Source organism: Myotis myotis, unplaced genomic scaffold, assembly GCF_014108235.1.
Source record: "Myotis myotis isolate mMyoMyo1 unplaced genomic scaffold, mMyoMyo1.p scaffold_m19_p_17, whole genome shotgun sequence".
In the NCBI taxonomy this organism is placed as follows: Eukaryota; Metazoa; Chordata; class Mammalia; order Chiroptera; family Vespertilionidae; genus Myotis; species Myotis myotis.
Genome location: NW_023416321.1, coordinates 13,626,217 through 13,639,347, shown reverse-complemented (window position 1 = coordinate 13,639,347; position 13,131 = coordinate 13,626,217). Strand labels below are relative to the sequence as shown.

General features: G+C 53.0%; 1 protein-coding gene across 7 annotated transcripts; it reads left to right on the top strand.

The window, feature by feature from the left end:
* Nucleotides 1–3,602: 3,602 nt before the first annotated feature.
* Nucleotides 3,603–10,383, top strand: HEXIM2 (HEXIM P-TEFb complex subunit 2). 7 transcript variants are annotated; one of them, XM_036339491.1, is made up of 3 exons: nt 3,603–3,722; nt 5,263–5,372; nt 8,971–10,226. In XM_036339491.1, the coding sequence occupies exons 2-3, from the start codon at nt 5,358–5,360 to the stop codon at nt 9,769–9,771; spliced, it is 816 nt and encodes a 271-aa protein (XP_036195384.1). In that variant the 5' UTR covers nt 3,603–3,722; nt 5,263–5,357; the 3' UTR covers nt 9,772–10,226. The 7 variants fall into 7 exon arrangements, with proteins under 7 accessions (XP_036195384.1, XP_036195386.1, XP_036195385.1 ...); XM_036339493.1 differs by having other exon boundaries at nt 3,611–3,722; nt 5,260–5,372; XM_036339492.1 differs by lacking the exon at nt 3,603–3,722 and adding an exon at nt 4,230–4,441.
* Nucleotides 10,384–13,131: the final 2,748 nt, after the last annotated feature.

Genomic DNA, 13,131 nt, shown 5'->3' with positions numbered 1-13,131 from the left:
GTGGCTCAAACCCCAGTAGGGGGCGTCCAGAAGACAGCTGATCAATGATTCTCTCATCATTGATGTTTCTCTCTCTCTCTCTCTTTTCCTCTCTGAAATCAATAAAAATATATTTAAAAGCTCTTGAGCCGAACTGGTTTGGCTCAGTGGATAGAGCGTCGGCCTGCGGACTGAAGGGTCCCAGGTTCGATTCCAGTCAAAGGTATGTACCTTGGTTGCGGGCACATCCCCAGTGGGGGGCGTGCAGGAGGCAGCTGATCGATGTTTCTCTCTCATCGATGTTTCTAACTCTCTATCCCTCTCCCTTCTTCTCTGTAAAAAATCAATAAAATATATATTTTAAAAAAATAAATAAAAGCTCTTGAGCAAAGTTTGTTACTTAATGCTCACACATAGCCAACTAGTCCCCAAAAGTTGGACCATCAGGCAAATGTACAACATCCAGGACTTTGTGGCAACAACTGCTTGGTACCCTGAGAGATTGACCCTCGTTCAGCCTATTGGAGGGGCAGGGCACCCTTTGTGCTGCCATGGGCGCATTTCAGTAAGGCAGACCTCCCAACTACTCCAAATAAACTTCAAAGCAGAAGTGCTAATGTTCCCAAATAAGGAAGTTATAGCAAGTAAATGTTTAGACAAATGGCTACTGAAGAACAGTTACTTCTCAAATATTTATGCTGTAGCATTAATACCATTTTCAAATTAGGAAACTGAGGCATACCCAATAAATTCAATAAAAAACAAAAACGTTAAAAAGGAAACTGAGGTATATACAAAATGGTCTATTGAAGAATTTGTCATAAACTACAAAGCAACTCGTCTGAAAGGAGCGAGCTGAGAAGGAAGTCGAAGGTTTGATTGGACATTAGATGAATAGACGCAGCAACAACACAGTTCGGCCTAATCTTTAGGATTTGGCCTCTAGCCAACCAACCACGGCAGTGGTAGCACACAGAAATAGAACTTGGAGTTCCTTCTTTCCAGTCTTGTGTTTTTGTTTTTGTGTGTTTTTTTTAAATATATTTTATTGATTTTCTACAGAGAGGAATGGAGAGAGATAGTTAGAAACATCGATGAGAGAGAAACATCGATCAGCTGCCTCCTGCACATCTCCCACTGGGGATGTGCCCGCAACCCAGGTACATGCCCTTGACCGGAATCGAACCCGGGACCCTTCAGTCCGTAGGCCGACGCTCTATCCACTGAGCCAAACCGGTTTCGGCAAGTCTTGTGTTTTGTTCAGTAAATAACCAAACTAGTTTTATTTCCAACTTTTCTTATCAAGGAATGGAAAAGCTTATGGGTCAAACCTTAAAGAGGATATGCTTTCATTTTTATAAATGAGTAACGAATTTCTGTACCAGGTATTCTCCACTTAGTAACATCCAAAGGTTTAACTAGATTACTTCAAAATGGAGGATAAATCACAAGAGTCTGAGATCCTCCTCCATTAAATTCTTGACAGAAGCAGCACCAAGGTAATCTTCAGAGCCCCTTTCAGCTTCTATGACTATTTAACTTAACGCCTACCAAGTTAGCGTCAGCTTTTCCGAACTAGAGTCTTGAACTGAAGAACAGTGTAAAGTGAACATGACGTAAACCAACTCAACCTACAGTATGAATCCCGTGTACTGAAGCTTCATTTAGGATTAAGTGGTTCAAATGTTCGATTAAGAACTGCAATCAGATCAACCAAAGGACTTGTATGCATGCATATAAGCATAACCAATGGACATAAGACACTGGGGGATAGGGGAGGCTAGGGGACTGTCTAGGGCGGGGGGGAAAAATGGACACATATGTAATACCCTTTGTATTACTTTATGCAATAAAAAAAAAAAAGAACTGAAATAAATGTGATCATATCTTTGCAATCCAGTTCTAAGACTTTCTCTGAGAATAGCTGGGGGGTAGAGGTAATTGTTAAGGCTGTGGAACTGTCACTCTCACAACTTTTTAAAACATTTACTTTATAAAGAGGAGCAGGGATTCGGTGTCTTGCTATTAAGGCCAAAGACTTAGAAATTTGACTATCTCTAACTGGCAATGAGATTCTTCAAAAGGTAACCTCAAAGAGGAAGTCACTGCCCAGTCACTCCCCTACTTCAGAATCTACGTAAGCATAATTTTTGTTTTATACTTTTTATTGATTTTTCACAGAGAGGAAGGGAGAGGGATACAGAGTCAGAAACATCGATCAGCTGCCTCCTGCACACCCCACTGGGTATGTGCCCACAACCCAGGTACATGCCCCTGACCGGAATCGAACCCGGACCCGTCAGTCCGCAGGCCGACGCTCTATCCACTGAGCCAAACCGGCTAGGGCCTAGGCATAATTTTAACTGGCATTTTAGTAAAAGAATTATTAAAATATCCCTGAGCGCCCTGACGGGTTTGGCTCAGTGGATAGAGCGTCGGCCTGCGGACTGAAGGGTCCCGGGTTCGATTCTGGCCCAGGGCATGTACCTGGGTTGCGGGCACATCCCCAGTGGAGTGTGCAGGAGGCCGCTGATCGATGTTTCTAACTCTCTATCTCTCTCCCTTCCTCTCTGTGAAAAATCAATAAAATATACTTAAAAAAAAAAATATCCCTGAGCTATAAACCTCCCTGCATTTAGATTTCCAGCGGTAGGAAACGAGTTTAATCCGCAATTCCAAAAAGGAATTCCACATTGAACTCCAACCTTTAAGAAGCCACTACAGCTGTAATGTCAGGCCGAGTTGTTTTTCAGAGCAGGTGTCCCCTCTCCCCAAAACTCCATGTGTGTGCAGCAGCTCCAAACTGCAAATTCTAAAACAGTAACATAGGATCTACACGAGAGATGTTTAATGACCTGACATTTCAAAATAGAGGTTCCCCAGTGACAATGCACCGGCGGCGAAACACCCCCCCGTTTAGTTGGTGGGAGAAAAGTGTTTTAAACTGGAAAGAATTTGTAAGTCTTATAAAGATTACATGGGAATTCGTGCGTTTTTGCTTTTTTTCCCCTCTAGGAGGGACAGGCATTTCTCCAAAAGTTTTGGTAGAAGTGATGGCTCAGATTTCAAAATGCAAACAGATGTTCCTGAGGCATCCGAGAGGGGCCACTCCCCTTTTATTTCCATAGTCCTGGCGACTCCTAAGTTACTTTGTGTCCCAACACCCATGCCCCTTTGATGTCAACTTTCACGAAAAGTGGGAAAACACTTTGTTTGGAGTTTCCCCAAGTGGCTGGCGCCGTACGAGGCCAGGTGGTTCCGAGAATGGGCGCTGGTCAGGACAAACCTCGAGGACCGGAGCGCCCCGACTTCCACGCACCGGGATCCTGCAGGCGCCCGCACGCGCCCACCCCGCCGGGCCCGGGGGCTCGGGTCGGACGTCACCGCGGGAGGCGGCCCGGGCCCGGGGGCTCGGTGCACGGGGCGGGGAGCAGTGGGTGCGCCGGGCTCTCCGACCTCCGAGCCCCCGCTCGCCGACTGCCACGCCAGAGGGACGCGCGGCCAGTGCCTCCACCGCCACCCTCCCCGGCGGCGCAGACTTTGGAATCTGGCGTCTCGGCCCCTTCGCCCGTCGAAGTGGGGGCGGGGGCTGGGGCGCGGGTGGCCGCCATACCCAGGCCGAATGGGACCGGGAAAAGAACTTGACAGCGCTCGGCCGCATGACCTGCGCCCCCGTGGGAGGACAGCGGAAGAGAGTCGCTTCACCCGGTCTCTGCCCAACCTGGGGTCTCGGGAAACACGCGGTAATGACCCAAGAACCCCGCCCTCCGGGAGAGGCGAGGCGGCGAGGCTGCCGGGACGGTTTGAGGGCCAGGCCCGGCTGGGAAGACTCCAACCTTCACCTCCCAGGTCCCCGATCCCACTTCCCGCCGTCTCCCGGCGTCGCCACTTCAGGCAGCCCACTGGGCCCGGTCTCGCCCCACGCCCGGACCGCCCCCCAGGGGGTGCTCTCACTGTGCAGCGAGTCCCTCCGCTGCCTCCTCCCAGCCCAAAATGGCGGCGGCGGCGGCCACCGCTCCTTCTCGTCGCCTTCCTCTAGGACCGGGATCCCTCCGCGCCCACAGCCCCTCCCCCCTCGGCCGGATCTATTTTCTGCCTAGTAAAGATTAACGCCATCAATGAACTCTTTAATTGAGCTCCGAGAGCGAATCCGGTTGTGCTTCCGCACGGCCAACGTCGACATAAGCGGAAATATTGACAGATGAGCCGGCCAATAAAAAGACAGAGGTGAGCGCGGGACGACTCCCGCGCAAGGCTAGATGGGTTTTGGAGTTCGCGGGGTAGCTGTTGACGTGAGCTGTTGACGTGACAGGATGTTGGGTCGCCTTCCAAGGCCAGAAGAACTACAATCCCCAGCAGGCATCGCGCTGTAAAGGCTGTTCCCTCCCCCCTGCCTCCCCGCCCCCCAACCATAGCGCCTGAGCGGCTTGACCGGGGAGAGCTGCTGCAACTGCAGCAAGAGGTAGGGCTGAGGCGCTGGAATTGCAGACGGGCGATTGCACAAAAAGACAGCAGATGTAGTCGGTGTGCATAGCCCTTGCCCTTGACAACAAATAGGTCAGTTCCGCCTTTGCAAAACCTCTTTCCCCGACCATTTCCTCTCTTGTAAAGAATCCATCCTTACCCCGTTTGGGTTTCCTTCCCAACTCCCTATAATGTGAAGCCCCTTTCCTCTGTTTCCCACCCTGAGAGGACGTAGGAAGGCAGGCCATGCCCTGTCGATGAAAAGGCCTCAGTCCCAGGCTCAGCTCAGGCCCCAGGCGTGTTTCTTGAGGCATTGACTTCTGGAGCCCAGCCTGGGTCGGGGTTGGGGGGCCGCAGTTAAGATTGAGGCCTCTGGAGAGGACCCCCTCGTGTTGGAGCCACCGGCCCAGTCCACTCCGAGTCTCTCCAGGGCGTTGCTATGTGCACAGTGGCCGCCCCAGGCAGCCTGCTTTCCCACTTTGGTTGTTGGGGGAACAAAGCTTAGTCCTGCCTTCCTAGCTGCCAGCCTGGTCCTCAGTGACTTCCAGGTGAGCAGCATAGGATGTCGGCCTGGCCCTGGCCCCGAGGCCTGAGAAACAGGGCGGGGAAGGTGGTTTCTTTATCCCCATTTGGCCCCTTGCTGGCTGCAGGTGTGAAAAACAGGGTGGAGGCAGCCTTCCGGGCCTTCCATTGAAAATGAGGTTGTGCAGGTCTGGTGCTACAAAATGGCTGCTGTTGCCTTGGTAAAAAACTCCGGGGCAGCCCGTCTTCCTGAGAATTCTCCTTCAGGACTTAGGTTTCTGTTGTTGTTTAAAGCAGGTGTCACTAGTTAAAGGCATCTGCTGAGAGATTTGGAACAGAAGAAGGTGGCCCCTCCGAACCAGACCAACTGTAACGCAGAGCGATCAGCAGCCATGGAGGAGGCCAAGGTAAGGCTCGCCCTCCCAGGCCCCGGAATGCTCTGAATATGGATTGTGCCATCTGGGAGCCTGGTCTCTTGTCTCAGATGTGTTGGCAGATTTGGAAAAATCAATATGTTTAAATGAGTTCCTACTATGCGCCAAGTAATACACCAGATGCTAAATCTGTGCTATCTCATGACATCCTAGTAGCCCTTCAGGATAGGACTTATTATTTCCATTTCACAGAAGCTAAGGTTCTTTTTAAAAAAAAATATATATATATATTTTGCCTTAACCAGTTTGGCTCAGTGGATAGAGCGTTGGCCAGCGGATGGTAGGGTCCCAGGTTCGATTCAGGTCAAGGGCACATGCCGGGTTTGTGAGCTCAATCCCCAGTGGGGGGCACGCAAGAGACAGCCAGTCAATGATTCTCTCTCATCATTGATGTTTCTATCTCTCTCTCCCTCTCTGAAATCAATAAAAATATATACATATAAAAATATACATATTTTTATTGATTTCAGAGAGGGAGAGAGAGATAGAAGCATTAGTGATGAGAGAGAATTATTGACTGGCTGCCTCTTGCACACCCAACTCTGGGGATGGAGCCCAAAAACCGGGCATGTTCCCTGACCGGGTATCAAACCGTGGTCTCCTGGCTCATAAGTTGACCGACACTCAACCACTGAGCCATGCCGGCTGGGCCACAGAAATTAAGGCCCTCAGAGCTGAAATATCTTTTCTAGAATCATGCCGTCAGCAAGCAGCAGATCCAGGGTTTAAACTTAGGGCCTTCTGACAAAGGAACCCTGCCGCATCCAGGCTGAGAACCAAGTCTAAAGCAGGGAAAAGAGTTTGAGCAATTGGTTCATAATTTGGGATGTGTTGGGGGATAAGATACCACCCAGGAGAGATGAAGAGACAGATTGTATGAAGCCATTAGAATGTCACCTTCTGATTTGGCAACAGGAACCCAAACCCTCCCAGACGGTGCTCTCGCTCACTGCCCCACCTTGCCCATTCTTCTCCCCGAGTCCACAGCTCCTTATAGCTGAGAGAACTCAGCTCCTCTGACTCACCCTATCTAGCCACTTCCAGTGTTTCCTGGATTTCTTTAATTTGGACTTCATGGCATGCCAGGGCTAGCAGGTTCGGAGAGGGCACTCACCCAGGTCACACAGCTTCTGTGCAATAGTGGTAATGGTAGTAGAGGGACAAGCCTTTAGGAGGGAGGCTGAGGGGCAGGGCTGATTTGGGTGAGGGGAAGGATCATTAGGGAGCTTTGGCTGAGGGGCGGAGTGGGGGGTGGAGGGGGGTTGGTGAATTATTGTGCACACAAAAACAAGCCACCCTGCCTTAAGAGTTCCCAGCGGACTGCCTCTTCCAGGGTGGGGCAGAGCTCTGTCTCATTTGACCTAAAACACTGGTGAAGACAGGGCAGTCACTCTTAGTTGACCTCCCTGCAGGTGAATTAACAAAACAACACAAACACGCATGCACACACACACTCCAGCATGCCTCCTTTTCCCTGACGTGCTCTTCCGGGTCTCCCACATGCAGGTAACACACCTTCAGCTCTTACAGGGCTGCATACATCCCCCGATACACACCTAGGCTGATATGGACCCATGCCCAGAGGTCTCTGAACTGTTGTACATTATAAAACAACATCCCACTGGTAGTAGTTATTATTAGAATTCCCCAAACCACAAACTTAGAGCAACTCATTCCCCACTCCCCACTCCGTACTCCCACCCTCACCATGACAGAGATAACCCGCTGCCCTGAACACACACTCTCGAGACAGAATCCTTTGCGCATCTTAGATAAGTTCTAGAATTCTCTCAGCTGCAGACTAGAGTTTGACCTTTCCTCTCCCTGGTTAGGATCTCTTTCCTGCCCCTCATGTGGATGAATACCAACTTCTGCCTGGAGTAAATGCACTCCGTCTTCTTTTTTTTTTTTAATATATTTTATTGATTTTTTACAGAGAGGAAGGGAGAGGGATAGAGAGTTAGAAACTTCGATGAGAGAGAAACATCGATCAGCTGCCTCCTACGCGCCCCCTACTGGGGATGTGCCCGCAACCCAGGTACATGCCCTTGACCAGAATCGAACCTGGGACCCTTCAGTCTGCAGGCCGATGCTCTATCCACTGAGCCAAACCCGTCAGGGCGCACTCCATCTTCTTCACCTGAGAATGACAGAAAAGAGAATCTTGTGTCCCAGTATCTTTTGGATCCCCCCTTATGGGCTTTATGTCATTTAACATGTTTGGCCCAAGTGCTCACCTTGGGCCATACACAGGGACACAGCGGTGAACTGGACAGACAAGTCACATTCTTACAGGAGGAAGACAGATGGTAACGTGCTAAATGTGATGTATGATGTTAACTATGTCACGTGATAGGGAGTTAGTGGGAAGGGGAGATGAGAGGGCTATTTTTTTTTTATTTTTATTATCTTTTTTATTTTTTAAAATATATTTTTATTGATTTCAGAGAGGAAGGGAGAAGGAGAGAGAGAAACATCAATGATGAGAGAGACTCAGTGATTGGTTGCTTCCTACATGCCCCCCACTGGGGATCGAGCCCGCTACCCAGGCATGTGCCCTTGGCCGGAATCGAACCTGAGACCCTTCAGTCCGCAGGCTGACGCTCTAGCCACTGAGCCAAGCCAACCAGGGCGAGAGGGCTACTTTAGATAGGCTGGCCAGGAACGGCCTCTCTGAAGAGGTGACGTTGGAACAAAGCCCTAAATAAAGGATGAAAAGAGTCAGCTATCCGCCCTAGCCAGTTTTGCGCAGTGGCTAGAGCGTCAGCCTGCGGACTGAAGGGGCCTGGGTTCGATTTTGGTCAAGGGCATGCACCTCGGTTGCAGGCTCCTCCCTGGCCTGGGCCCTGGTCGGGGCTCCTGCAGGAGGCAACCAATCGATGTGTTTCTCTCACATGGATATTTCTGTCTTTCCCTCTCTCTCCCACTCTCTGAAAAATCAATGGGAAGATATCCTCGAGTGAGGATTAAAACAAAACAAGTCAACAACAACAAAGAGCCAGCTATCCAAGTACCCCGAAGCAGGATCAGCGACATAATTTGTGTGGCTCAGTGCAAAGGGCTCTTTATTCAAAAACCAGTAAGAAGGCCCTTGTAGGGTCCTCTCGAATACCAAAAGGTTGTGGGTTCAATTCCCAGTCGGAGCATGTACCTAGCTTTTGTGGGTTCAGTCCTGGGTTGGGGCAGGTACGGAAGGCAACGAATTGATGTTCTCGCTCACGTCAGTGTTCCCCCTTCCCCTTCCTCTCTGTAAAATCGATAAGCATATCCTGTGTAAGGATTTAAAAAAATATTAAGAAGTTCAAGACCATGACAGCAGAGCATTAAGCAAAGCCTGGGGCTTTTTTGATGGGAGGCATTGAAATTGCAGAGTGAAATACACAGGTGAAATGCCTGCTCTTGCCTAGTTTGCTTAGGGCCCGTTGGGGACAGGAGACAGGTAAGCCATAAACAGACAAATGGTTGCAGAAGGCTGAGAGCTGGAGGTAGGGGTGGGGAGGGGGTGAAGAGGCAGGGAAGGATTCCAGGCACAGACTGGCTGTGACCCGTCCTCCTCATGTTCTCTCCTTAGGCCTCTGACTCTTCTAGGAGCCCAGAAACACCCCCTGAGCCTCATGACCCTGCTGGTTCCCTGCCCCTGACACCCCAGATGGAGAGCCACTCAGAGGAGGAAGATCCTTCCGGGGCTGGCGGTGGTCCGGGCTGCAATAGTAAGGGTGCCCGGACCCAGAACCCCAGGGGCTGCTCAGTGGAGGCGGTGCTGAGCCGCAAGAAGCACCGCCGGCGGCCCTCCAAGCGCAAGCGGCACTGGCGGCCCTACCTGGAGCTGAGCTGGGACGAGAAGCAACAGCGGGACGAGAAGCAGGGCCAGAGGGCCTCCCGGCTCCGAGAGGAGATGTTCGCCAAGGGCCAAGCCGTGGCGCCCTACAACACCACCCAGTTCCTGATGAACGACCGGAACCCTGAGGAGCCTGACCTGGATGTGCCCCAGGGGGCCTCGCACCCGGGCTCCAGTGAAGAGAGTGAGGCAGAGGACAGTGGCGGGCCGGTCCAAGCTCCTGGCGAGTTCCAGCAGAGGGACTTCTCGGAGACCTATGAGCGCTTCCACACGGAGAGCCTGCAGGGCCGCAGCAAGCAGGAGCTGGTGCAGGACTACCTGGATCTGGAGCGGAGGCTGTCGCTGGCCGAGGAGGAGACCCGGAAGCTGCAGCAGCTGCAGGGGCGCACCAGCCGCCAGTCCTGTCGCCAGGTTGAGGAACTGGCTGCTGAGGTGGAGAGGCTCCGGACAGAGAACCAGCGGCTTCGGCAGGAGAATGAGATGTGGCATCAAGAGGGGAGCCAGGCACCTCGGGGTGCCCCCTCACCAGTTTAGCCCAAGGAGACAATTCCATTTAATGCACATGTAGGCCAGCTGGGTCTCAAGGTGGCAGGTGGTGGATGAAAACCACTCCCATCACCCTTGTGCCGCCTGAGAACAGCTTGACTTCCACCTTGTCATTTCCACAGTTTGTTCTTTGATGGCATTATTATTATTATTATTATTATTAATTTCAGATAGGAAGGGAGATGGAGAGAGAGAAACATCAATGATGAGAATCATTGATCGGCTGCCTCCTGCACGCCCCCTACTGGGGATCGAGCTCACAACCCGGCATGTGCCCCTGACCAGAATCGAATCTGGGACCATTCAGACCCACAGGCCAATGCTCTATCCACTGAGCCAACTCGGCTAGGGTAATGGCATCTTATTTTTCACGGAGAAAATAAATGGTTTTGGTGAAATCAAATGCAGTGGCTGGGACTGGTTTCACTAGGGCTCTGAGATTCAAAGCACATTCATCCCAGAAAGGCTTGGGACTTGGGGTCCTAATGCCCCCTTGCCCCGAGCCTGGGAGGACAGTAGACCTCTGCATTGGGGTCCTAGCAAGATCTCCAGGATGCTTGAATTCTGCTCTGTGTGTTGGGGAGCAGTCAGACTGCTCTGAAGGTTTCATAGAGGGGTGTGTAGAGGTGGGAGGGGGCTCAGTCAGGAGCCCCTGGGTTCAGCCAGAACTTGACTTAAGGTGCCAGATCGCTGGGAGGAGTTGGGAGCTTCCCCAGAGGAGAGAGGGCGGGGATCTTGGAGAAGGCCCACGCCCAGGGGTTCCTTCAGGGTGTGTTCCCGGGTTCCCTGTGTTCTCCCCGTCTTCCCCCGCTCAGAGGGCTGGGCTAGATGAGGTATGGGCGCCTTGTGTCTCCTTGTCCTTGATAGCCCCACCCCGACGTCGGGCAGCCAGGGGAAGGGCACTTACAAGTAAGCATGCAAGGGAAGTTTTCTCGTGGAAAATCGGCCCACGCGGCAGCGGACGGCAGTGACTCGATCCCAGCGGAGCTGTGGCCTGGCTTTCCTGGAGCCCCCGCAGCTGTGCTCCCTGCTCCTCGGAGCCTAATCGCCCGCATGGTTCATGGGGGCTGGACCCCGGCAGGTTCATTCCCTCTGAGGGGAGCCCCTCCCCTATCTGCACATAATAGACAACTGCGCCAGCCTGGGGGATGCAGATGCCTCCAACATGCCAGCAGTACTGGGCTCTGAAGCGAGCTCATACACCCCTGCTAGATGGAAAGGCAGATGAACCCTATAAGTTGCCAGGACAACTTTCATTTCTGCCCTGCCACACCCAGGCCTCACAGCCCCTTCTACAATGAAGCAAGGCGCGAGAACAGATTCTAGGAAGGGATGGGATTCAAGAGAATAAAATCTCCCACCCTGTGGGGTCTGCCCCTGGAACTCTGGCCAAGGCTGCTAGCCCCCTTCCGTACACTGTCAGGAAGGGCCAGAGGACCGACTGTCCCCACTTTGCAGACGGGAAACCCAAGCCTTAGAGAGAGTGACTTGTGGGACTCTAGGAATGCTGACCCAAGGCCTGCCTTCCCCTTTGGGTTGCCAGCCAGGACCCATAGCCCTGGGCAGGCTGGGCAGGCTGGGCAGCCTCTGCTGCTGCATTCCTCAGCACGGAGCCTGAGGGAGAGGGGAGGGGCAAGGCCATGGGCCAGGACCATGGGCGTGTACCTGGAGGGGGGTGTGTGTTAGTAACTAGGAGGGAAGAGAGGATTCCAGAGGGCTGCTGGAGGGTGTGGGGGATGGGTGTGTGTGGGATGGGTGTGGGGGTGTCGGAGATGGCTTGGGTCAGCTGTCCCTGAGTAGGCAAGATCTTCTCACGGGGGAGGGGCAGGTGAGAAGTTCAGCCCTTCTTGGCCCAGAGTTGAGGAGCTTGGAGACAGGAAAGCTGCCAGCTGGCCTTCTCTACCCGCAACACACACAGACATTCCCCGCACCCCCAAACACACACTTGGTCAGGCCTGCACCTAGGTGGGTCAATATTCCCACGGTGGCCCTGGCCTGTGTGACTCGGTTGGACATTATCCTGTGCACTGAAAGGCTGCTAGTTCAATTCCAGGCCAGGGCACATGCCCGGATTGCAGACTCCATCAATGTTTTTCTCTCTCTCAAAATCAATAAAAATATGTGTTGTTTTTTTAAAAAAAGGTGGCGGGGTCGGGGCAGGATGGGGCAAGATGAAAATGAAGAAGGGTGTAAGCCAGGAAGTGTCAGCAGGAGCTGAAAGGGATTAGTGAAGAAGTCAATGTCACCCCTCCCCCACCTGATTCCCTGACCTCAGTGCCCTCCCACCCAGTGGGGCTGGGGGTCTCCAGGCTCAGCTCTGGGGAGAGGCAGCTCAGCTACAGCTGGTGGCCAGGCACAGGTTCATTTTGCACCCCCTCTCCCCTCTCCCCCCCCTTCCCTCTCCACTGTTCCTGAGGCCTGAGCTTCTCCCTACCCACCACAATGATGTAAGCTCCGATTTACAGCCCCCACCCCCCATCTCCAACACGCCCCCCACCCCCTTCAGCTGGGAAGATGAGCTTGGACACGCTCCCTTCTCTTCCTCTGGCCTTTCCAGAGCAAATGCCCAGCGCCTTACTTCTCTCAAGTCCATTTGCTTTCCAGGACCTTCGTGCTCACCTGGGCCAGGGGAGGGAGGCCCAGAAGGCAGATGTTTCCCAAGAGTGATTGCAGAAGCTTCCCACCACTCCTCATCCCCTGCCTGGATCCTCATCCCTTCCCCATCCAAGACTCCCCCACCTCAGGTGGAAGCTCCTGTGTTCAGCGGACAGACCCTGCCCGCAATTGGGTCGGGGGATGAGGAGAGGTAGTGAGCGGACAAAGGAGCTGAGGGGGCAGAGGAAGCTGCCAGAAGTGGGGAAGGGGTCGAGGTGAAGCAATCAGTTCATGAGGAAAGAGGTGGCCCGGTCCCATTGCCTCTATTGGGTGCAGGCAAGACGGCACTGTCCCTTTAAGTGGGGGTGCCATTCAGTGCCCTCCCCCAGCCAACCCAATTCCTGGGCACACTGAGCATGTGCAGGAGCTGTGCAAGTGGAGGGGAGGGAAGCAGAGGGAGAGACTCCGGAGGGAACTCCTCACCCCTACTTCCTGTGGCTGCCCCACTCTCCTCCCTGGGCCTGACAAAGGGGCCATGGTGCTCCCCCATCCCCTTCCCCCATCCCGGCCCCAGTGGGTGCTGCCTGCAAGGGTGTGACGGGCAGGCCCTCTCTGCCCTTGAATTCTCAGGCAGCTCCCCTGCAGCCCAGAGGTGGCACACGCTTAGCCCAGCACATCCTCACTTCCCTGGTGTAGGCGGCGGGTAATCTTCCTGTTGCTTAACGTGTTTGCTTTCATTCCACTGGTGCCAGA